This window comes from Dendrobates tinctorius, unplaced genomic scaffold, assembly GCF_039654945.1.
Source record: "Dendrobates tinctorius isolate UK_male_01 unplaced genomic scaffold, ASM3965494v1 ptg000039l, whole genome shotgun sequence".
Taxonomy (NCBI): Eukaryota; Metazoa; Chordata; class Amphibia; order Anura; family Dendrobatidae; genus Dendrobates; species Dendrobates tinctorius.
This window is the reverse complement of record NW_027361707.1, coordinates 18,608,913-18,634,758: the sequence shown is the minus strand read 5'-3', so window position 1 is coordinate 18,634,758 and position 25,846 is coordinate 18,608,913. Positions and strand designations below refer to the sequence as shown.

Sequence of the window (25,846 nt, the reverse complement as noted above, 5' to 3'; positions counted from 1 at the left end):
GATATCTATAAACAGAAAGATAGTGAGGAAACACTTAGCTAACCTAAATGTATTCAAGTCTCCAGGTCCAGATGAATTACACCCCAGAGTACTGAAGGAGATAGCAGAAGAAATTTTTGAACCCCTCTCCATAATCTTTGAAAATTCTTGGAGAACAGGAGAAGTGCCAGAAGACTGGAGAAGAGCAAATGTTGTTCCTATCTTCAAAAAGGGGAAGAAGGTGGACCCAGGCAACTATAGGCCGGTGAGTCTGACTTCTATACCAGGAAAGATCTTTGAACAAATTATTAAACAACATGTATGTCAATACCTGGATAAGAATGAAGTGATTAAACAGAGTCAGCATGGGTTTGTAACTAATAAGTCATGTCAGACTAATTTAATTTCCTTCTATGATGGTATTACTGATTGGGTGGATCAAGGAAATGCTGTAGATATAGTATATCTTGACTTCAGCAAAGCATTTGACAAAGTCTCTCATACAATCCTTATTGAAAAAATGACTAAGTATGGAATGGACAAGGCAACTGTTAGGTGGATTCATAACTGGCTTAGTGATCGGACCCAAAGAGTGGTCGTAAATGGCTGCACATCCAGTTGGAAGAATGTCTCAAGTGGGGTACCACAGGGCTCTGTCCTGGGCCCTGTATTGTTCAACATCTTTATCAACGATTTAGATGAAGGAATTGAGGGTAAACTGATTAAATTTGCTGATGACACAAAGCTAGGAGGGATAGCTAATACTAGAGAAGAGAGAGAGAGGATTCAAAAAGATTTAAATAAACTGGAGAAGTGGGCAGCAACTAACAGAATGGTTTTTAACAGGGAGAAATGCAAAGTACTACATCTGGGCAATAAAAATGAAAAAAGCATATATAGAATGGGAGGAATAGGGCTAAGTGACAGCACATGTGAAAAAGACTTGGGTATACTAATAGATCACAGACTGAATATGAGTCAACAGTGTGATGCAGCAGCAAAAAAGGCAAATGCAATTCTAGGATGTATTAACAGAAGCATACAGTCTAGATCACGTGAAGTAATTATTTCCCTCTACTCCTCTTTGGTCAGACCTCATCTGGAATATTGTGTCCAATTTTGGGCACCACATTTGAAAAAAGACATCAACAAACTGGAGCAAGTTCAGAAAAGAGCGACCAGAATGGTGACCGGTCTGCAAACCCTGTCTTATGAGGAAAGGTTGCAGGATTTGGGAATGTTTAGTTTGCAAAAGAGAAGACTGAGAGGAGACTTAATAGCTGTCTACAAATATCTAAAGGGCTGTCACATTGTAGAAGGATCAACTTTATTCTCATTTGCACAAGGAAAGACTAGAAGCAATGGGATGAAGCTGAATGGGAGGAGACACAGATTAGATATTAGAAAAAACTTTTTGACAGTTAGAGTGATCAATGAGTGGAACAGGCTGCCACGAGAAGTGGTGAGTTCTCCTTCAATGGAAGTCTTCAAACAGAGGCTGGACAGACATCTAACTGGGATGATTTAGCGAATCCTGCTTTGAGCAGGGGGTTGGACCAGATGGCCCAGGAGGTCCCTTCCAACTCTACGATTCTATGATTCTATGATTCTATGATTCTATGATTCTTTAAGAAGCTCCTCTGTCCTCCACTCATTACCTGTAGTAATGGCACCTGTTTGAACTTGTTATCAGTATAAAAGACACCTGTCCACAACCTCAAACAGTCACACTCCAAACTGAAAAATAAATATTGCCAAATCAGACAAGGATAATCTTTATTCTCATTTGCACAAAAAAAGACTAGAAGCAATGGGATGAAACTGAATGGGAGGAGACACAGATTAGATATTAGAAAAAACTTTTTATCAGTTAGGGTGGTCAATGAGTAGAACAGGCTGCCACGAGAGGTGGTGAGTTCTCCTTCCATGAAAGTCTTCAAACAGAGGCTGGACAGACTTCTGTCTGGGATGATTTAGTGAATTCTGCTTTGAGCATGGGGTTGGACCAGATGGCCTAGGAGGGCCCTTCCAACTCTACGATTTTATGATTCTATGATTCTATTTTGACTCTCAATTACAAACCTCTCTCATCTTTTTAAGAGGGAGAACTTGCACAATTGGTGACTGACTAAATTCTTTTTTTCCCCACTGTAGTTTCTGTGCCAGTCACCTGATTTCAAAACACCTACTGTGCATACTGTACATGAATGAGCTCAATTCAATGGCGATGAGCTGTAGTAACAAGTTTGGGGGAAAAGGCAGGTGAAGAACATTCCAAAATTGCTTTTATTTCTAATCACATACAAAAAAAATATTCATAGGTGCTGTAATCTATTTTTTTCATCTATTTATTTACATTAAATTAATTAATACAACTGTATAAAAAATATATATAAAAATGGATAGAAAATTTATAGACACAAAACACCAACATCTCATCCCTCAAATACTCTCCGCCTTTTTCTTCTCATTCTTCTTTAATGCAATTATTGCTTTTAGAAGTTGATGTTCTTTTTTAACATTTTATCCTCTTTAAATAGTCTTAAATTGGTAAATGACATTAGGCAGAAGAACAAGAAGTCCTATGAGGTAGGACACTGTTGATGAAGTCCAATAGACGAAGACTGATTTGTTAGACTGTTATACTATATATACACAGTATACTGTACTTTTATGTGACATTTTGATGTACCATAGTAACGGATAATATGAGTGGGATTGCTTCTGGGATTGGGTTAGCTTAATGTACTGTTGAGTGAAAAGGCCTTGCAATCATCACTATTAATCTTGAAGGATCATTGCTTCTTCATTGTGTGTCCTAAATCATTGTCTCTTGGTGAAATTTTCTATAACCATATGGACTTCCAAATTTTTCGTAATTTCAAGAATTTTTTTTATATTCACATTCTTAATACATTAAAGTCATTTGGTTTTAATGCATGCCTTCAAAAGTTGTCCATAAGGATAATTGTCCATGTGAATTAATTTTGGTAATAACCATGTGAAGGTCATTTAATTGGTCATACACTCCAGGGGTGGCTTTATCATACTTGCCACCTGTGCAGGTGCATCGGGGTAGAGTAGGTAAGGAGCCATTGTCATTGACAGCTTTGGATTACATGTAAGGTGCTTGGCTAGTGCTTTGCGCTGAGCTACACAACACCATTAAACCCATATACTGTTCTTGTAAAGTGGCCGCCAGTCTAGAGCCTTTACTGCCCCATGCTACTGCTTGACCCACTTCTTTACTGATGTTACTCCACTGATGGTACCAATGATCTCTTCACCCCAATGAGTGTCCACTGTCCAATCAGTAAAGTATCACACAGCACTGAGAGAAGACTCCTCTGATGACTTGGGCTTGGCTAAATTGGCTGTGGATGAAGCGGCAGCTTTATCATCTGGATTCCTTATTGCAAAATAATCAAAAGACTCATACAGCGATGACTCGGCCTAAAATATAAAATAAAACATTCAGTAGACTTAATAATAACAGTATTACCTAAATATTATAATAGTCAGGTGATGAATTTCCTATGGACTTGCATTTTAAAATCAAACTGACCTACAAAATTAATTTTCAGATTTTTGATCAGTTTTGCCTTTTGGTCATGTTTTCTTTTTCCACAGACTATAGCGGTATGAACTGCAGGTCAAGGTTGGATTGTCCCACCACAGTACCGGAGAATCCTCTGGTGGGACGTTGCTATGACAGAAGAATGATCCAGCAGAAGACAACCCCATTTGGGGTAATCTTGGAGCAATCATTTCTCACTAGGGTTAATTTTTTATAACCTGTGTGTTCCATAATAACACCAAAGATTACATGCACATAAAAGTGGACATGTACATGTTCTGAATAGATTGAGGACAGACCTTATAATTAATAATTCCCTCGGTTGAACCAGTTGGTCAAAAGAAGAGCCAAGAAGTAAGGATTTTCGCAGGTCTCCTGTCCAGTGATAGTAGATTGCTGACCTGTCCGATGAGCCGGTGTCCTACAAATCGATGCGCCTATTTCTTTTTCATGTATTTTCTAGTGTATAATGCATGGTTGGTGAAGGTCTGGTTCTTGAGACCCCCCAGCTACTCAGAGTATGAATAGGGCAGTAGTGTGCATGTGTGACCACCATTACATTCACTTCTAAGGGTCTATGGGATGCCTAGAGCTCCTATTGACAGTAAATGGAGTGGTGGTCCTACATGCACACGTTCGCTCAACTCGCAGCCATTGTACACCCACGATTAAACATTTACCAGTTATCTAGTGAAGGTTAAATTCACATTGCACTATTCTCCATGTTCGTGGGTCTTGTCAAAGCTTGCATCCCAACCCCCCTGCAAAATGGGATTTGGACGGATGGGGCCATAGACTATAATGGTGCAGGCAGGGCGAATGTGCATCATTTTCGTACGTATACGCCTACAGGAGGCAGACACCCTGACGCAGTCTACTACGTATGAGTTTCCAGCTCCAGTTGGCATATAAATGAGAAGAAAAGGGCAATGTGAAAGCACCCTAAGTATAGAGGGGTTTTTTCCCCACTGACAACGGTAACTTCTATTGACATTATGTACTATATAAAGATGTTTCCAAATTTCTTCTATGACCCCTCGAAGTCATCAAGCACAACAATACCAATATCCTTCCAAAATTACCCCAACATATAACAACAAATTAAAATGAATTACACTAAATTGGGAGCCCACTTTAATAAAAATTAATCTTTCATATTTATGTAACTTTTTTTTAAACATTTTACCTAAAACAAAACTATTAAAAAAACTATAATAATGGTATAAAACTAACCATATATATCACAGGAAAGTCCCTAAAAATTTTGATCACTTTGATTACTAATAGTGAACCTCCCAGGACCCTTTTGCTATTGAAGGTAGAGGAATATTGGTATAATTCATGGTGTAACAATAAATATGATACCTATCTTGTAATAATCCGATGTGGCAGTGCTGAGAAATCGAGCTTTGAAATCACATGCAAATTAGCCTAAAAGTGCTTTGAGGGCGTGTCAGTGTATTCAGTGTCCAAGCTAATTTGCATGTAGCTTCAAAACTCAATTTTCTCGGCTATGGAGCATCAGACTACTACAAGACATGTATCATTTTTCTTGTTGTACTAGGACCTATACAGCCATACTATTAGTTTTAGTACTAAAATCGTTCTGATAGGTTCCCTTTAAGGGCTCGAAACCTAAAGTGACCAAAAAACATTGGAAACTATAATAATTACCCATTGGACAGAGTGTCCTGAACTGTCTTCTTCTTCACTTTCAGCCTCATTTTGATGTATTTGGTTAAGCTCCCCGTGTTCTTGCCTTCTTCTCTGTGGGATTTTCTCAGCTTGAAAAATAAATAATATGAAATATTGAGTGACAATGTTAAGTCAAAATTAAAAGAAAAGACGTGGCACTCTGTGGTAATGGAAGCAGTGCAGTGCATTTCTATTGATTTTAATAAAAGCAGAGCTTGGGGTGATCTCTTAGGCTTTGTTCACAAGTTGCGTTTTTTTCATCTTCTTTATGCTTTTTTTCTTTGCTTTGTTATGCTATTTTTCAGTTGCGTTTTACAGTACCAGCAAAGTCTATGAGATTTCAGAAATCTCATTCATACAGCTTGTTCTTTTTTTGTCTTGAGTATTTTGTGAAAAATCTTGGGTTTCGCAGTATAGAGGGTGCCACTTCTTTCAGCATTTTTTCAGCGTATTTCACCCATTGAAAGCAATGTGTGGTGAAAAAAATGCCTGAAAAACAGAGATATCAGTTTTTGCTGCATTTTTGGTGCAAAAACCTGATGAAGCGGAATCAGATTTTTTATGCACTAAACTTTATCAGCATGCACAAGAGACAAATGTACCCTGACAAAAACGGAGTAAAAAAATGCACCAAAAACAGAGAAAAAATGCAGCCAAAAAACGCAAGGGTGAGGATAGCAGGAGCAGAAATGAATACGTACTGCCATGGAGAACTGAACTGAATGCCAGAACAGGGAAGCACAAATTGAACTGCTCTTTCTCGTTACAGTACAGTAAGGTCACACATTTAGGATTCTGTCAGGATTAAGGCGCAGGTTCTAATGACATTTGTCAGTAAGTAGAAGTAAAAAACCAGCATGGAAAATTGAACATTTTGGGGGTGATTCTGTTGCCTGTCTTGATTAGGGAGCAGTTTAGAGCTGACCCTCCTGATTTATTGAGAGGTGCACGCCTCTAAATGAATCAGGCGAGGTGCGTACTGGCGTGTGCCGCTATGTGCACCTCACCACAAATCTTACTCCAGTAGGTGATGCTCTTCTTGAATTTAGTGAGCAGGGGTCGCCACACCTCATAACGCCCCCATCCTGTCCAAGCTCCAGCCACTTTTTTGGAGCTGGTGTAATAATGTCAAAAGTTGCAGAAAGGGTGTGGAAAAAAAATGTGATTTTTCAAAGAGCTGATGAATCGCCCCCTTTGGCTTCTATGAGGTTTGTTCCTTCTGTCAGATGGTCACTCAGGTCCATCTCCTAACTCACATAAAGAATTTTTTCAATATGTTCAAAATCAAGGAATGCTGAAAAAATAAAATGAACAAGACTGAAGGAGGAATTAGCTAGCTGCTTCTCCTATGTATTGAAAAAAATGCTAGGAAATAGCTAGCTTCTTCTGGGATAGAATAGGAAACAGCTTCTTCTGGGATAGAAAAGGCAATAGCTATCTTCTTCTGGGATAGAATAGGAAATGGCTATCTTCTTCTGGGATAGAATAGGAAATGGCTAGCTTCTTCTGGGATAGAATAGGAAATGGCTAGCTTCTTCTGGGATAGAATAGGAAATGGCTAGCTTCTTCTGGGATAGAATAGGAAATGGCTAGCTTCTTCTGGGATAGAATAGGAAATGGCTAGCTTCTTCTGGGATAGAATAGGAAATGGCTAGCTTCTTCTGGGATAGAATAGGAAATGGCTAGCTTCTTCTGGGATAGAATAGGAAATGGCTAGCTTCTTCTGGGATAGAATAGGAAATGGCTAGCTTCTTCTGGGATAGAATAGGAATTGGCTAGCTTCTTCTGGGATAGAATAGAAAATGGCTAGCTTCTTCTGGGATAGAATAGGAAATGGCTAGCTTCTTCTGGGATAGAATAGGAAATGGCTAGCTTCTTCTGGGATAGAATAGGAAATGGCTAGCTTCTTCTGCTATGTAACAGAAATGAATATATTGCACATGTGTTTTTAATGATGTCTTTTAGAATTACACCTTAACATATACATACATTTTTGTTTCCTTCTTTTGTAAGCACAGTACGCTGCAAGTGCCAAAAAAGGAAATATGGCAGTGACACCAATGGCAGGAATGTGAATTTGCAAACCTAAAATTTAAAAAAAAAATACATTGTTAAAATAGGATGAAAATTCACTTAAAGAATGAAATCACACTAATTTTAATCGAATTCACAGTAGTGTACACCACTGAAAGTAATAATAGATTAAAGGGAAAAGGAAGGGAATGTAATTATCCTTTAATACTATTCAATGTTAAAAACATAGTGTTTGTGCATACATTTAAGATAAGTCTTTTTTTTGCATTATGTCTCGGCAGTTTATGGATAGAAATTTCAGGTCCCTATACTGGCAAAATTTTCGAGGCCCCCTTGAGACTCCACCCAGGCTCCACCCCTCGAACTGTCCACAGTCCCACACATTGACAGTTCCCATCACCAGATCACACATATAGTCAGCAGCTTTTGTTTTGGCCAAAAGATTTTTTAAGCCGCCACCATAACAAGGTATTCTCTTTTGGCCGAGCTCTACTCTAACCTATTAAACATTTGTTAAAATATCCAATACAATTTAGGTATATTTTTATTTATTTTTCAATTTTTAAAATGACCAATAAAATCACATACAAGGGACAAATACCACCGCACCATGACCAGACCACATATTACCACCACATGGTGACCTATAATACCACATACAAGGAACAAATACTGCCACACCATGGCCGGACAACATATTACCATCACATAGTGACTGAATACTACAATGCTGGTCATTAATAAAAAAACACAATACCAATATCACCATAAGTGCCATTATACACAGGAGACCTGTATATAGTATCAGTGTACAGATAATGCACTGACTCACCAGTGACGTCTCTAGGTGAAGTCCTTCATCTGCGCTTTTCATCTTTCATTCAGCACTGACCGCCATCACTTCTTCCATCCAGGGCTCATCTCTGCAGGAAATAATACAGTTAGCTAGAGCACAGCTGGCAGAACATATTACTTAATTTTTTCTCAAATTCTAAACTACAGTTGTGGCCAAAAGTATTGACACCCCTGCAATTCTGTCAGATAATACTCAGTTTCTTCCTGAAAATGATTGCAAACACAAATTCTTTGGTATTATTATCTTCATTTATTTTGTCTTAAATGAAAAAACACAAAAGAGAATGATGCAAAAAGCAAAACATTGATCATTTCACACAAAACTCCAAAAATGGGCCAGACAAAAGTATTGGCACCCTCAGCCGAATACTTGGTTGCACAACCTTTAGCCAAAATAACTGCGACCAACCGCTTCCGGTAACCATCAATGAGTTTCTTACAATGCTCTGCTGGAATTTTAGACCATTCTTCTTTGGCAAACTGCTCCAGGTCCCTGATATTAGAAGGGTGCCTTCTCCAAACTGCCAGTTTTAGATCTCTCCACAGGTGTTCTATGGGATTCGGTTCTGGATGCGTTGCTGGCCACCTTAGAAGTCTCCAGTGCTTTCTCTCAAACCATTTTCTAGTGCTTTTTTGGGCCATTGTCCTGCTGGAAGACCCATGACCTCTGAGGGAGACTCAGCTTTCTCACACTGGGCCCTACATTGTGCTGCAAAATTTGTTGGTAGTCTTCAGACTTCATAATGCCATGCACACGGTCAAGCAGTCCAGTGCCAAAGGCAACAAAGCAACCCCAAGACATCAGGGAATCTCCGCCATGTTTGTCTGTAGGGACTGTGTTCTTTTCTTTGAATGCCTCTTTTTTTCTCCTGTAAACTCTATGTTGATGCCTTTGCCCAAAAAGCTCTACTTTTGTCTCATCTGACCAGAGAACATTCTTCCAAAATGTTTTAGGCTTTTTCATGTAAGTTTTGGCAAACTCCAGACTGGCTTTTTTATGTCTCAGGGTAAGAAGTGGGGTCTTCCTGGGTCTCCTACCATACCGTCCCTTTTCATTCAGACGCCGATGGATAGTACGGGTTGACACTGTTGTACCCTCGGACTGCAGGGCAACTTGAACTTGTTTGGATGTTAGTCGAGGTTCTTAATCCAACATCCGCACAATCTTGCGTTGAAATCTCTTGTCAATTTTTCTTTTCCGTCCACATCTAGGGAGGTTAGCCACAGTGCCATGGGATTTAAACTTCTTGATGACACTGCGCACGGTAGACACAGGAACATTCAGGTCTTTGGAGATGGACTTGTAGCTTTGAGATTGCTCATGCTTCCTCACAATTTGGTTTCTCAAGTCCTCAGACATTTCTTTGGTCTTCTTTCTTTTCTCCATGCTCAATGTGGTACACACAAGGACACAGAACAGAGGTTGAGTCAACTTTAATCCATGTCAACTGGCTGCAAGTGTGATTTAGTTATTGCCAACACTTGTTAGGTGCCACAGGTAAGTTACAGGTGCTGTTAATTACACAAATTAGAGAAGCATCACATGATTTTTTGAACAGTGCCAATACTTTTGTCCACCCTCTTTTTTATGTTTGGTGTGGAGTTATATCCAATTTGGCTTTAGGACAATTCTTTTTGTGTTTTTTCATTTAAGACAAATTAAATGAAGATAATAATACCAAAGAATTTGTGTTTGCAATTATTTTCAGAAAGAAACTGAGTATTATCTGACAGAATTGCAGGGGTGTCAATACTTTTGGCCACAACTGTACACCAGATGAAGAAAAAAAGACGACAATGTCGCTCTGCACAGTAACAGAACCACCCTCCCACTTAAAACAGTATTCTCAAAAAATAAAGTAAATACATGACTGCAGTAATAATATCCCTTAATTAGCCCCTATGGTAATAATATCTCTCATCCTGGCTCCCGTGTGTCTCATTCCTTGCTCCAGCCATTTGTTCTCCCATCCTGGCCCCATATGTTCTCCCATTCTGCCCTTATGGCTATCCATTCTGCCCTCATGTGATGTCCCATCCTGCCCCATATGATCTCACCATCGTGCCCCATCTGTCCTATGATCCTGCTCCATGATCCTGCCCCATCTGTCCCATGACCCTGCCATCTGTCTCCATCGTATCCATCCTGCCCCATGATGCTGCACCATCTGTCTCCATCCTGCCTCATGATCCTGCACCATCTGTCTCCATCCTGCCCCATCTGTCTCCATCCTGCCCCTTGATCCTGCACCAGCTGTCTCCATCCTGCACCATGTCTCCATCCTACACCATGTCTCCCAGCCTGCCCCCATGTCTCGCATCCTGCCCCCGTGTCTCCCATCCTGCCCCTGTCTCCATTCTGCCCCTGTCTCCATTCTGCCCCTTATCTCCATCCTGCCCCATGTCTCCCATCCTGCCCGTGTCTCCATTCTGTCCCTGTGTCTCACATCCTGCCCCTGTGTCTCACATCCTGCCCCCTGTCTCCATTCTGCCCCGTCTCCATACTGCCCCTTGTCTCCATTCTGCCCCTTGTCTCCATTCTGCGTCCTGTCTCCATTCTGCCTCCTGTCTCCATTCTGCCTCCTGTCTCCATTCTGCCTCCTGTCTCCATTCTGCCCCCTGTCTCCATCCTGCCCCCGTGTCTCCAATCCTGCCCCAGTGTCTCCAATCTGCCGCTTGTCTCCATTCTTCCCCTGTATGTCTCCTATCCTGCCCCCCGTGTCTCCATTCTCCCCCAGGCAGAATGAAGAGACATGGTCCATGTGTCTCCATCCTGCATGTGAAACATATCACCACTTTCAATAAATAAATTTTAAAAAAAAACAGCTTTCTCCTTACCTGGCCACGCTCCTGTGACGAAGATCCCTCCAGGAGCTTCAAACTCGCACTCGCTGACAAATTACAATGACCTCATACGCCTGCGATGTGAGCGCTGATGTCAGCTGCCAGCCTCCAATAGGCTGGCAGCTTTAACTATTGCTGTGCAGACCCGCACAGCAATAGAGTAACTGAACCTGCGTCTTGGACGCAGGTTCAGTTACTGCACCGGCAGAATCCTGCCGCTGGGGCAGTGGGGCCCGATGGGCAAAAGTGACAGGGCCCAATATGGGCCCTCTCTGCTGATCGGGCTCCATACTCCAGTCAGGGCAGTAATGCCCTGGTGGCGGCCCTGTGCACAGGACATAATATTAGTTGAATCATAGTCTTGCATTATAGTAATTATAATCATGAGCACAGCAATGGTTCCACACTGACATAATGTGGAAGATAAAATAATTTGGTTGCCACTAGGTATAGTGGCCAATGTCCCCTCTTGGATATGATAATTGGCTACTGATATAAATTAAATGCAATAACAGAAGGGGAAGAGTATAGGTTATATTACATAGAATAGAAAACAACAGCATTAAAAGGGTTATCGGTCTTCTGGTAAAAGTCTGCAGTCACCCTTTGCGACTGCAGATTTCTGCATTCTTTCAGTGTGAGCAAAGCACGATGTTAGGATTCTCCGGTGTTGAGGTCATGTGACTGCGAGTATGCAATTTTAGTTATGAAACAGGAAAATAAAAATATACGCACAAAATGTTTTGAGACGTCACAGGTAAGGTAAACAAAAACAGAGGCACCTGGTGTGTGTGTATATATATATATATATATATATATATATATATTAGTGCTGTGCAAATTAATTGTGACAAAGCATTTTATTAAGTAAAATCGGAAGTTGGTGACCAGTCAGTGATTCAAACCAGTTTTAACTGCTTTGAACAGGTGTGAGTGCCTGTTCAAAGCAGTTAAAACTGGTTTGAATCACTGACTGGTCACCAACTTCCGATTTTACTTAATAAAATGCTTTGTCACAATTAATTTGCACAGCACTGTATATATATATATGTATATAGCAACACAGAAATTAGAACCTTTCTCCTTTGTTAGATACATTAATAACCTGGGAATATAAAAAATATATAATATAAGTATTAAAAGAGGCACATGCATATATGTGAATATTTTAGTCTGGAAATATGGCACAAAATAAATAGCCATGGCTAATACAAGTATGCCACCCAAGAAACATACGCAAACAATTCACTAATAAGTGCACAGAGAAGAAACCACTTGGGATAGTGAGGTAGTGAGCAGGTATATTCAATACCCATCTGCTGGAAAGTGCCAATTAGGAACAGGGTAAGAGACTAGGGGCCCACATTATTCGACGCACGTTTCGCATTGACATGCTTCATCCAAAGGTCAGCTATTTAGCTATATTCAGAGTTCCACATGGTAGTTGTATAGACTTCATAGTATACAATTATATATAAAGTCCTCAGAATGCGCAACTTAGGCTAGTTTCACATTTGCTTCTTTGTGTGCAGCGCATTGTGCGCAAGTAGTAACGCATGCAAAAACGCATCATGCGTTTTTGCATGCATTTGCGTTTTTTATGCGCATTCGTTCTCTAGGTGTTAAAACCAGTGTCTACACATGTTTACTTGTAAAACGTATGCGTTCCCATAGACTATGATACCTGTTTTTGACGCATTCCGTGCGCAAGCGAACGCATGCGTTTTTTTGACGCCTTTGGACGGACCCAAAAATGCAACAGGTTGCGTTTGGAGCATCTAGATGCACACTTTGAAAACCGCATGCGCACGAAAACGCAGACGAACGCATGCAAACGCAAGACCATGCGTACGCCATGTTAAACATAGGTACGCATGACGCATGCGCACAGATGCACACGATGCGCAAAAACGCTAATGTGAAACCAGCCTTAACTGCACGGTATTGGTTGCAGAAGGCTGTCAGGCAGTAGGCAATTGAGTTATCCCTCTGTATATGTCCTCAAATTATGTCAGGGTTTAGCAAGACTAATATTATGCTATGGGCATAAACTGCCAGGGCATTGTACAAGAGACAAAAGAGACTTATTTTAAATGTACAGTGTGCACAAACACTGAAAAATAATAAAGGATATTTTTATTCACATTCTATTCCCTTCCTTTTAATATATAAAAAAGGATAGCATATAGGGATCAGCAAGGATTACACATTGTGCAGAGCAGGAGGCAAAACATGACAGCAATTTGTAATTTGTCTCATTATCAGGACAGGAGATGAAGGGGAAGACGTCCATCTTTCCTTACTAAAACCATATAATAATAGTTATTGTTCACCATCATTATCTAAGTAAACCACACAGACGTGAATGGAAACAACGCTCCACTCTAAATACGTAAATGACCTAATATTTTGTTTCTATATGACGGGCATACATGCTGCTCGATCAAAGGACATCATGTATCAGACACTGGCTGCATGATTTCAGCTGCAGAGGAGACTAGGCAGACAGGCGTTCTTGCATTATTTCCGTTCACGGCATTTGCCGATTGGATCAATTATTTTTTATATTTTGATAGATTAGACTTTTCTCAATGCGGTGACACCACATATATGTATTATTTTTTTTAATTATCTTTATTTTTAATGGGGGAAAAGTGGGGTGGTTTAAACTTTTCTTTTGTTTGTTTCGCTTAGTCCCCTCAGGGGACTTGAACGTGCAATCGTCTGATCGCTTGTGCTATACACAGATGCCAGAGCATTGCTGCATAGAGTAAGAATTAAACACAACAAGAAAGCACAGAATAACAAATTTGCAAAAATACTCTGCAGTAAAAAATATGGCAATAATCAGCAAGTGCTGGATAACAAATACAGGGTATTAGTCGAGACGTTTTTTGCAAAAAATGTATACCAAGCTGCTCCACCTCGTCACGGTAACCCTTAATGGAGCAGTCCCTATCTAATGTAAAGCCTGAACATATGAACAGTGTCTAAATGGACAGGATTCAGACAGGCACAGTGCTTTCTTGTTGTGTTTCAGTCAGTGGGTGGTGTGAACACTGTCCTACCGACTTGTTCACATTTGTGCATGTCACATGTGTTTTTAATAGAGTAAGAATTAGTGGTCTTTGAAATCCGGCCACAGGCCATAACATTTTTTTAGTTTTCCATCCACATAGCCATATGAGGGCTTGTTTTTTGTAGGTCAAGTCCTTAAATGACTTCATTAATTTTACCATATCCTGTACCCAAAAATGATAAAAAATTCCAAGTGGGCTGTAATGGAGAAAAAAAAAATATTTTCAGGGCACTCATTGTATGATAAAAATGACCTGGAAACATCACCCTCCAGGTTAGTATGATTACAATGATGGAAAACTTGTATAGAATTTTTTTATTATTCAAGTGGTGGGAAAAAATATTAATGTTTGTAAAAGAGAAAAAAAAAATGGTTTTCTTGCTTTTTTTCCCCCTCTGAGACCCTTAACTTTTTTTTTCATGTGATTGGAGCTGTATTATGGCTTTTTTTGCATCCTGAGCTTATCGTTTTATTGATATCAATTTGGGGTACACACAAGGTTTTACTAGCTTTTTACTGTACCATTATATGTCATAGGTGTGTTTGACTGAAAAATGCATTTCTAGCATTTCGAGGTTTTTTTATGGTGTTTATCATACAGGTAAAGTTATTTTATGTCCAAATAAAGAACGCACTGGCACTGCTGATTTTCCTTATCAAACAATGAAGATACACCTCTGGGACAAGCTGCTAGTAGCACGCGTGGGGTTTATTGAGAAATAAGTTCATATTCCAATTTGTAGCGAAGGATAAGTAGAAATCAGGGCAATCACCATTCCAAAGATTTCACTTATTTATTATTCATTTTTTAGGCAGGAGCATAAGAACGTGGACAAACAATGGTCTACTGTTGTTTCACATGATCATGTGCTTCATCTGGGCCACGTGAAACATATCCACTTATACAAGATAACTGTCCAAGATGGAGAATATAGCATAAATAATGTAGCATAAGGCACCCTGACCATTTTCTGACATGGTCCCTTGCCCTTGGTTTATGGCCCCAAAAAACTACAACTTGTTATTGCAAAAACATAATAATAGCAATCATAGTTGAGATATATCATTTATAGTACAATTATGTCTACTTACCACCACTATTACCATCATGGACATATAATTGTGTCCCATTTCCTTCTGCTTTGTCCAGTGCCGGTATCTCCCATGTAACTTTACAGACATACCGCCCTCCATCGTCCTCTGTGACTCCCTCTATGGTCAGCAGTGTAGTATTATTGGTCACGTTACATGTAGTTCTATTATTTCTCACAGATGAACTGCTGTTGTTCTCGGACTTCAGTACAGAACATAAAACGGTCCCGTTGTCTTCTCCATTGCTTGAGATTTGCTTTCTCCATTCAGCTCGGACCTGATAAGCATAATTACTAGTCCAGTTGCAGCATATCATGGCAGTCTCCGATTTAGACAGATTTAGGGTTCCTGGCTGTTGAGTGATTGTTTTCCCTATCACCATATCTGTATAAGGAGAAAGTAATAAAGAAGTGATATTTGAAGTGACCACTTGTTCAGTCAATGGAGTTCTCTCAGGAGGTCACTTCCTTCTGAAAATGAAGCCGCTCCTGTGACCAACTTATTACCAGAAAAAACTGTACATGGTCATAGTTTTTTAATTATATTACTATAGAGTGCCCATGAGCAGTAGATCCTATCCCCCAGATCTTGAAACTAACCAATATTAAAGGGTTAGAAGCAAAACTATCACCCACTGTACACCTCCAACCACTGGATCTACGAAGTAATAGTTCCAGCAATGTCGGGTGTTCCATCTATTCAGAGATTTATCGGTTTGTGTCAAGTCCAGATATTCATTCTCAGTCAACTGCAACTGGACTTTGAACCTCAGGAGACCCAAAAGGTCTCTGCCTCATATCAGGAGACAGGTACTATAAATGAAGTGTGGTAGATGTGAGGCCCTGTTACAAATCAGGCATTTATAAGACAGGATAATTTAATATGCAAATTACCTCTTCATAAAGGAAGAGTACATGAACTCTATAGCACCTCTTGTTGGAAGCAGCACTGACGAGGGGCAATACCCCGAAACACCGTGTCTGCAAACAGAGATTCTGATTTGCCTTTTATCCTAAGTCATATTGCAAGACTAATTAAAGGGTCAATAATGAATTGTAGGATTTTTGCTTCCAACAGGTGGTGCTATAGAGTTCTAGTCCTCATCCTCTTGGAAGAGGCAATTTGCATCGCCCGGTGATCCAAGGAATTCTGGAGCTTGACTTGTTATTATCGGCGGCTGCAGCCAGGGTCACGTGTTGCCGAGTGAGCGGACAGCGATAGCGCCGCTCACATGCACACATATCAACAAGAGGTATTTACAAAAATACTTCTTTACAAAGTTTAAATCGGTGGGGGCATTATAGTAGGTGGTGGGTAACCCCTTTAAAGCATATGTCTGCCTTTAAGCGCTGATTTGCAGCTTATAGAGAAATATTTGTAAACAAAATTTCATTAACTTGAAATAAATTAAATTACTTCTCTGGTGCTGATCCTGAATTACAGCTCTGCATGCACAATTCTGCTGTTAGAATCTTACCAGTCCCCGCCTCAACACCGCTCACCACTGTTAGATGCCACAGCTCCGTTCTTGGCAGTAGTGCCGACAGGAGAGAAAGTGGTGAATCTTCTCTTACTGCAGATATGATAGGGCAGGTTGTAGAGCGGGTGCACGCTCCTCGCATGCAGGGCAGTAAGGGCGCAGTCCAGCTAGTGTCATTAACTCGGGCCAGTCAGCAGGCAGCGATGGGAGCAATCAGCACAATTTTGTCAATGTCTCCCCCTGTTTGTGACCCAGTTATATCCTTTTTTTCTTCTTTTTCCTCCACCAATAAGCAGCTACTCAATGGATGCAACCCAAGGGCACCTGCAGCAAAGGCCAGGTTCCTTTTTTAAGGGTGAAAGGCTGCGACCTGCAAAATAGAATTGCTTGCGCAAATTCTTGACATCTTCCAATTTTACCCCTTGGCTGATAATAATAATAATCATTATTAATAATATATATAATATTATAATTATACAATTATAATAATTAATAACTAGAGTTGAGCGAAACAGGTTGGCCAGATTCATAAGTCGCCGACTTATGCCAAAGTCTGGTTTCGCCAACCGAAACCCGACCACAGTTTTAAGTCGGCCATGCGGTCGGCAAAACGAGCGCCAAAGTCGGATTTCCCAGAATGCTTGCACGTGACTTTTTTCAGCCAATGAGCAAGGACGCACACTGTGGGCAGCGAGATGACATGTGCAGTGTCCAGAGAGAGAGAGAGAGATTCTTGTTTCAGTCGGACCTCCGACTTTTCCCGATAGTCGGCTAATTTTGTTCGACTCAACTTTTGAGAAAGTCGGGTTTCATGAAACCCGACTCGACCCTAAAAAAGGCAAAGTTGCTCATCTCTAATAATAACTTATTATTACTAATAATAATAATACCAAATATTGGTAATCTGGGACTTATAGATGAAAATATTGGAAATTTTCAGGCCACAGTGCCCAACGAAAAATTTCACCTTTTGAAATTCTAAACCCCCAATATATATTTTAGGGCTCTCTTCGTATTTAACCTTTTCCAATTTTTTGTTGTGTAGTTTAGTTTTTTCTTTAAAACTTTTTTTATTCTTCTGTCAACATAGCTTGTTTTGAAACTATTTTTAATACCATATAATGTGCTGACAAATGAAAAAGAATTCCAAGTGCAGTGAAATGATGAAAAAATAAACGCAAATACATCTTTATTTTTTGGGGAGTTTATTTTTAGAGTGTTCATTGTTCAACATGATTCTCATGGTCAGTATGGTTACAGCAATAACAACTTAGTGAAATAGTTAATAGTAAAAAATAATTTGGATTTATAAAAAAAAAAATTGTTTGTGTCACCATATTTTTTCATATTTATGTAAAATATTTCCCTGCATATCTGTGGGGGTTCTGAGACCTCTACTGATCGCTCAATAGATCCCCTACCAGCTCATCTGAATGGAGCACACATCCCCTGCCTGAACGCACAAACAATCTAGAGTAAGGATTCAATAGAAAGCATAGGTTAATAAATTAGAGTGGAATTGAAATCTACTCTCCAAAATGAGTATTTTTCTTGTAATTTGCTTCCTTATGGATCCAGTAAAGTGGTGGTCACTGGCTGCCAGACGCCATTTTTCTTGACTCATAAAGGGTCTTCAAATCGTTAAAAAATCCCTATACTCATCTCTCTGGCCTCTATGCTCCTCAGCATCACCTATGAAATTAGGTTGCTTTCTGGCTGACCTTTGGAAATTATTGTGTTTAAGTCTGCACTTGGATCGCCCACCAGGGCAGTGGGGATACAGGTACAGTCCGGGGCTCAGGTTACAGATGATTCTGGAGTCAGTCAGCCTGGAAGCAATTTGGGAATTTCCTTAGTCAGGTGGGTTGTGAGGCCTCATTTCTAGAGCTATTCTCTGAGGTACTTGCTGCTGTAAACTCTATTCAAGTCCCTCTTTCTGTCTGATGCTTAGGTAGAACTCCACTCGCATGACAGGCAGCTGGAGCCTGCTTCAGATGTTGCTCCAGTCTGGCATCTCCAGCTCACTTGTGTTTCTGTCTTGTCGAGTTTCAGTAGGGGACAGAGGATCTGCGGTCTTCTGCCCTCTGGATTCTGCTGCCGGGGCATTAGTACCCACACAGCCTTGGGCTCCAGTGCCCAGTCACTGTCGCTCAAGCCTGGGGTGAGCTCAGATGAAGCTCATATCCCCAGCTCCTCTCCACATGTCCTCTCTCAACCTTGTTCAGGCTCTAACTCTCTCCACTAACTTCCTCCTCCTGACCAGAGAGAGCAGCTCCCCTGAAGTCGGGTTTAGAGCTCCCTCTGCTGGCCTGGAGCAGGAACTGTGTTGTATGCTGGAACTATCTGGTAAGGGGATTCCTTCTTTGCTTCCAGGCATGACATCACTCCCTGGAGGGAGGCAAGGCCATTGTGGCAAACGCACTCCTGGAGTGCCACACACTTACCAAAGAATCTTCTCATTTGGGCAGGCGGATCATGTACTCTCACAGACACACATACGAAACAGAGAAAAAGATCACAAGTAGGCAGGTAGGAAAGAAAGTAAATGTACATCTAACAATGAAAGAAATGAATATGCCAATTATCCTTTTGGCATTTTAGCTATGGGGCCAGTAGATCACATTTAGCAATAAACCTCATTGCAATCACATCACTATTTCTGCCACCATATACTGGCATGAGAGATCACCAACTCCTGTCTTTCTTTCTATTCTTATAAATATTGTTTCTGTCAGAAAACAAATTTATTATAACTTTATGCTGTATATTAACATTAGTGTATGTCAAGCAATATTATTATTTTTTATTTCGTTTTATTAGCCATAAGGGCTAATTGTGAGAAAAACTGTACACCATCAAATTCTTACACCTTCATTGTAAAGAAATCCTCCATTAATAATTCCATATCATCTTACATGAATAAATATGCAATAAATTAAGAAAAGGAAAATCTGGTACCAAAAAATAACTCTACAATTGTGTATGTACAGTATAAATACAGTGCTGTGCAAATGTTTTAGGCAGGTGTGGAAAAAATGCTGAACAGTAAGAATGATTTCAAAATAGAAGTGTTAAAAGTTTACAATTAATTTATAAATTAACAATACGAATAAAAAAAAAGAGAAATCTAAATTGTGACAGTATTTGTGTCAATATATTTCGCCTTCAAAACAGCATGCATTCTTGTAGGTATATTTTTACACAGCTTTTGAAGGAAATCAGCAGGGACCATGTTGCAAGCATCTTGGAGAACTAACCCCAGATCTTATGTGAAAGTCACTTGTGCAAATCCTTCTGTCTCTTCATGTAATCCCACATAGACTGATGTTGAGTTCAGGATTCTGTGGAGCCGTTCCATCACTTCCAGGACTCATTCTTCTTCTTTTCTCTGCCGACTACTCTTAATTACATTAGCTCTATGTTTGGGGTCATTTTTCTGCTGCAGAATAAATTTAGAGCCAATCAGACGCCTTTCTGATGTTATTGCATCATGGATCAGTATCTGCTTGTATTTTTCAGCATTGGGTACTCAATTAATTTTGCTGAAACCACCAACTCCATTTGCTGAAATGCAGCCACAATCTTACATGAAACCCCCACCATGCTTCACTTCTGCCTGTTATCACTCATTATTGTGCCGCTCTCTGGCTTTTCGGCAAGCAAACTTCTTTCTGTTACAACCAAATGTTTCACATTTTGACTCATCGGTTAAGGACACCTAGTGTTTTTGTGCATAGTTGAGTCGCTTGGCCTTGTATTCATGTAAATGGTGTGGCTTTTGGCTGTACTTCTTCCATCACGACCACTGCTGTCCAGAGTTTTCCAAACAGTAGATGCAGGAGCGGGCATATCATTAGTGCAGCATGTGCAACTGCACAAAGGCCAAAAAGGCAAGGGGGCCTACTTCCATCTCCAAATAAGCAAGGAGGTTCTCTCATAGACAGAATTGCTGGACTACCAGGGGCCAATACACTGTTCTTGCACAGGGGCCCTTTGCTGTCTGTGTCCACCAATGAGTAGATGGGTGTAGCTAGGACCCACTGGTTGCTGCCAGTTCTTGCTTTATTAAACGTTAAAATAAGGAAATAGTTTCACTCAATTGCATTAAGGCATATTAAATCTGAAATATATGAAATGTGAATAGCATAATGGCCTTTGGAATTTGGCCAAAAGATGTGAGCACATTCACCAACGTCATTATGCTATTCACATTTCATATATTTCAGATTTGATATGCCTTAATGCAATTGAGTGCAACCATTTCCTTATTTTGATATGCAAGTTGTTTTTTGGTATGCACCTATTCAGACTAGGATGTGCCGTCAGTTTTTTCTGTCATTTATTAAACCTTATTCATATTCTCCATATTTTTTTGACACCTGCATAAAACTTTTGCAGAGTAGTATATACCATGTGTATATATATATATATATATATATATATACACAGTATATTCATATATGTGTGTGTATATATATGTATGTATGTATGTATATATATATATATATATATATATATTCACTCCAAATAAAGGCAGCACTCCATGGCAATTGTTTTCAAGTGGTAGTGAGTTTTATTCAGCCCACATATCAAGGCAACGAAAGGCTCAGTTGAGCCAAAACGTTGCCTTGACATGTGGGCTGAATAAAACTCACTACCACTTGAAAACAATTGCCATGGAGTGCTGCCTTTATTTGGAGTGAATATTGAAATTGTGGCTGAAAACAGGACTTTCTGCCAGGGGCCAGGCACCGGAAGTTAAGTACTGTACTGTTTCCCTTTTTTATATATATATATATAGGCTTGATAAAGACGGGTCACCGTTGAAACGTTGCCACTGGAGGAGCAGTAAAGTATCCACTTTTTTTCACATTTAATTTGAGTGCTGCCTATTTTTTTTTTTTTACTTTTGTTAATTTGGCTGTTTGGAAACTGCTGAATAGGTTTTGCACCAACTATTTAATTTTGGTAGTGCTGCCCTTTTTTTGATTTATATATATATATATATATATATATATATATATATATATATATATATATATTACCAGATCAATAGATGCTGGAATCTAGCACACAAGATAAGACGCGAGGTGCAGACTATGCAAAAATCGTCAGAAGCCATTCATTGTATACAGAAACATCTGCACAGAATATGGGCTAAGACCCACTAAGTACAGGTGGGAGACCCCAGAAAAAGTGGTGGAAAATGAAAGGGCTAAAATCCTGTAGGACATCAGGATCCAGACGGATAAGCAGGTGTTGGGTAACCAACCAGACATTGTAACAGTAGACAAGAATCAGAAGAATCCTTTTCCTGAACTCCCTCCTCGCCGTCTAAGAGGGATGGCGCCTGCGCAGTGTGTCCTGGATTGCCGGACGGCTTTGATGCCGCTTATGTGATACACGCGCACGCGCGGTAGTTGCCCTCTCCTGGACGCCGCTGAGTGAGGGAGCGCGCCTGCGGTATATGCTATGAGGGTGTACCTCGTCGCCGACTGGTGATTGTGCGCTTGCGCTCCTTGTGCAGTCCACCGTGGGTCAAGGACAGGAAGCAGTCAGTGGTAATTACCCAGATCACCTGTATGTGCAGGAAACACTAAAGGTGGCCTGTGTTATAAAGACAGACGGGTGGGCAGCCTCCTTGATGGCATTTCTGGATAATGAGGGCATATTTCCATACCCAAGAACTCCCCCGATGATCTGGCAAACAGTGAAACGCGTCGGGAGAAGGGAGCGGTATCTGTATGGAGGAACCCATTGTTGATAGAGATATGGGTGAGATCCTTCCTTGATATATGCCATGTATGCAAACTTGAAAAAGAGAGGGTTTGAGCAGTCATTTTAATGTATGTTTTTGTGAGAAATTAACTGCATATACTAAGAGTAAACCCCATTTTTGCATAAATTATGCCACCTAGCTGTATGTTTTTGCTATCAATTTTATGCTGCTAAATGTGTCTATGGTAATGAGGAGTATATTTGGGCCTCCCATATGTGGTATTAGGGATGAAGTATTACATCACTCTTTTTTAAATACCACACTGTTCCTTTTGGATTTGTTTGTATACCATGAGACCATATATGATATTCCATGTTTATATCTGAGAGGAGTGTCATGGGTGGGACCAACTGCCTAATTATTGAGATGGTTCTATGCGGGAGAGAGTGATTTATGATTTCTCTGAGCATATTTGGAGGGACTGTCATCCTTTATTGTTCTAAGGTGAGGAATGTTGATGTCCTACCTACCGCCTAACTAACGTGGGCGGCTTATATGTGAGTCCTGTGTGTCTTTTGTCTCACGTGTACTTTTACTAGGAAGATGTTGCTCCTTTTTAATATGTTCTAATTAAGTAGATTAGTTTTATTTTCGGCCTTTGCAAACCTATTACTAGCCTGCTGCTATTCAAGTATTGCTTTTGGCTGGTTGTCACTTGCTAATTCTTACTGGAAGGTGAAGGCAACAGTGATTCCAGTGGTGATAGAAGCACTTGGAGCAGTGACCCCTAAGTTGGAAAAATGGCTACAACAGATCCCAGGAGCAACATCTGAGCACTCTGTCCAGAAAAGCGCAATACTGGTAACAACCCTCAAACTCCTAGGCCTCTGGAAGAGAACCCGAGAATGAGAAAGGACAACAAAGACCACCCCCAGTGGATGAGAAGGAAGTTTTTTTTTTAATATACTGTACATATATACTGTATATGTATGTACATACTGTTTATATTTATATACATATAGTATATATATATATTGTGATAGACTGGCTCGCTTGTCTGCTCTCAGAGGTAGACATAGGAATGCTTCTTTTGTTTATCTTCTGCTGGTTTATTAAAACATGGAATAAACCAGTGCAGGATTTAACAAAATAAACATCACCTTTCTGGCATAAGGGCCGAGCAAAAGATAACTTATAGCACAATCCACATGCCTACAGCATTCGCCTGCTTTGGATACAGTAAACTTGAGTTCCTACTGGAGCTAGCGACTGGAGACTTCCTTGTCTCCAAAAACACACCCTTGGGGAGGAGATTGTTCTGTTATGTATTTCCAATCAAGGATCACACTCCTTGGATATCTCCAGGCTTGTTTATTACATGAGACAACTAACCAACAAGTTCTTACACTCTATAGTACACACATCAAAGTAGTGAGACCCCTAGAGGCCACATCAACATATAACATATTGCTACAGAGATATGGTGAGAGGCTGTCCTTCCCATCTCTTACAGCCACTCACAAAAAACCCAACCCTGTCAATTCCGATTAACCCCATAGCGCATAGCGTGCTGGAGAGAAACCTCTGGGTTTCACATCACGGACGATAGCAACCTTTGTGGCACATATCTCCCCTCACATACATTGCCAGTGAACCTGTCACAATATATAGATCTATACATGTATGTGAGTGTGTATGTGTGTGACATTGTGTGCGCAAATCAGTAAACATAAAAATGGAACAAGAAAGCAGGATATCACTAGACACACTAAAAAAGGAAAGGAAAAACAAAATGCACCAAAATGTCTATAGTAAGTGCAACAAAACATATTGACTTGCAAATCAGATATCCTACCATTCTATTTAACTCTGTAACCGAGGCTCACAGTTATCAATCACTGCATTTTTAAATATTTTACTTACTCTGATTTGGAAATTGAAAAATGTATTTTACAAATACTACTGGTGTAAGATTAGGAAGTGATATCTTAATGTTTTTTGCTGCCACTTGATTTCCATTGAAACCTGTGGTGTCATCCCACTAAAAGGTTGAAAACGTAGCTTGTCCATCAGTTAAGATAAAAGTCACCTAAAGATGCTGATTAGTAGAATAGCCTTAATGCTCCATACAAATTAGATACCTGTCAGCCAAGTGATCTCTCAACTGGCAGCTATCTCTCCTAAATTCCCCATAAACAGGAATATTGATCTTGGCCCATCACTTGTGTGCCCTTTATGAGAGTTGCAGACAGATTCATCTGCTGACATCATATCTCCATGGAGAACAGAAGGATTGTCTACTGAAGCTTAAGAGAGACTGGATACTTCTCCGGTTGGGAGGCCCCCATACATATTAGACTGTGAGTCAATTTCAACAATATCGGCAGGTTTGGCTAACTTTTCTCTAATGCCTTTTGACTGCCCACTGACAGTCGCTGTTGTATTTCATCCAATCCTTTGTTACTGTGTCCGAGTACACATACTTATGAGTAGAGTTCAGCGAATTTTTCAAAATTCCGTTCTGATTATGATCAGCGGCGAATATAGTTTTTGCAATATTCACCGAACACAGCCGAACGTCACTGGAGTCAATGGGAGTAGAAATGAATGATTATGTTCCTAACCTATTATCAAACATAAATTCAGCAGGAATAGGCTTCCAATTTTTGTCACGAATACAGCAAATTCAGATTCGGCGACCGAATCCGAACATATTCACTCCACTCTACTTATGAGCTATCTCAAGTGTATGGCTGTACACATGGCAATATTTCTTAGGCTCTTACTAGCAATTACATATTGTAGTGATGCGCATGTTTTCCTGAATACATTCATGCTCTTTACAGGTATATAGAGAGTACTATTATGAGAAGCATCACTACTGACATCCTCCTGAGAGCACTGCTGAAGATTAAAATTTAATACTGGGAATGCATTTAAAAAAAAATTTGTAAAGCAACTAGTTCTAGTAGGAATCATTGTTAACAATTTCACACATCTATCTATCCATCTATCTATTTATCTATCTATTTATCGCAGAGAAAAAAAAAGTAATAACTTACCAGACAAATGAAGAAATGCAACTAAAATAAATGGCATTCTTGACATTATAATAAGATGATCATGGTCAGTGTCACATACTGTGAATTCAGGAAATACACGTGAGAATATACATTACACTTCTCTCGGCACTAAGACTTCCTCTTCTCGTTCGTCACAACTCATCGGTGTCGGAATTTATTACTACCCTTACACTAAATCTTCTCTTACAATAGTTGTTTTTTTCCTTACTGGATATGGGAATACACAGTTGCAATAATTTTTTTCCAATCCCCAGTGCAAATTAGGTTTATGACCAAAATCTACAATCTTTCTGCTGTTTGCAAGAAAGCAATCAAACAAGAACAAGGTAAATAGCTCAAAACAACTAATATAACTGTTATGGTTCTGCAGCACAGGACTAGGGTAGAAGGGGGAAAACTGACCCTGCAC

General features: G+C 40.0%; 1 protein-coding gene across 1 annotated transcript; it reads right to left on the bottom strand.

The window, feature by feature from the left end:
- Window positions 1–2,438: 2,438 nt before the first annotated feature.
- Window positions 2,439–25,479, bottom strand: LOC141088612 (uncharacterized). Its single transcript, XM_073574755.1, has 5 exons — window positions 25,417–25,479; window positions 15,156–15,539; window positions 7,241–7,336; window positions 5,231–5,340; window positions 2,439–3,432 (listed from the first exon to the last, which is right to left on the bottom strand). Exons 1-5 carry the CDS (start codon window positions 25,460–25,462, stop codon window positions 3,301–3,303), a joined length of 768 nt encoding a protein of 255 aa, XP_073430856.1. The 5' UTR covers window positions 25,463–25,479; the 3' UTR covers window positions 2,439–3,300.
- Between the last annotated feature and the right edge of the window lie 367 nt (window positions 25,480–25,846).

Excerpts from the sequence above, each read along its gene's own strand:
- LOC141088612 (XM_073574755.1), bottom strand. The coding sequence starts at position 25,462 with ATGTCAAGAATGCCATTTATTTTAGTTGCATTTCTTCATTTGTCTG. Across the intron at positions 15,540-25,416 it reads TGCATTTCTTCATTTGTCTG|ATATGGTGATAGGGAAAACA; the intron begins GTAAGTTATTAC and ends CTCCTTATACAG. Across the intron at positions 7,337-15,155 it reads CCATGATGGTAATAGTGGTG|GTTTGCAAATTCACATTCCT; the intron begins GTAAGTAGACAT and ends TTTAAATTTTAG.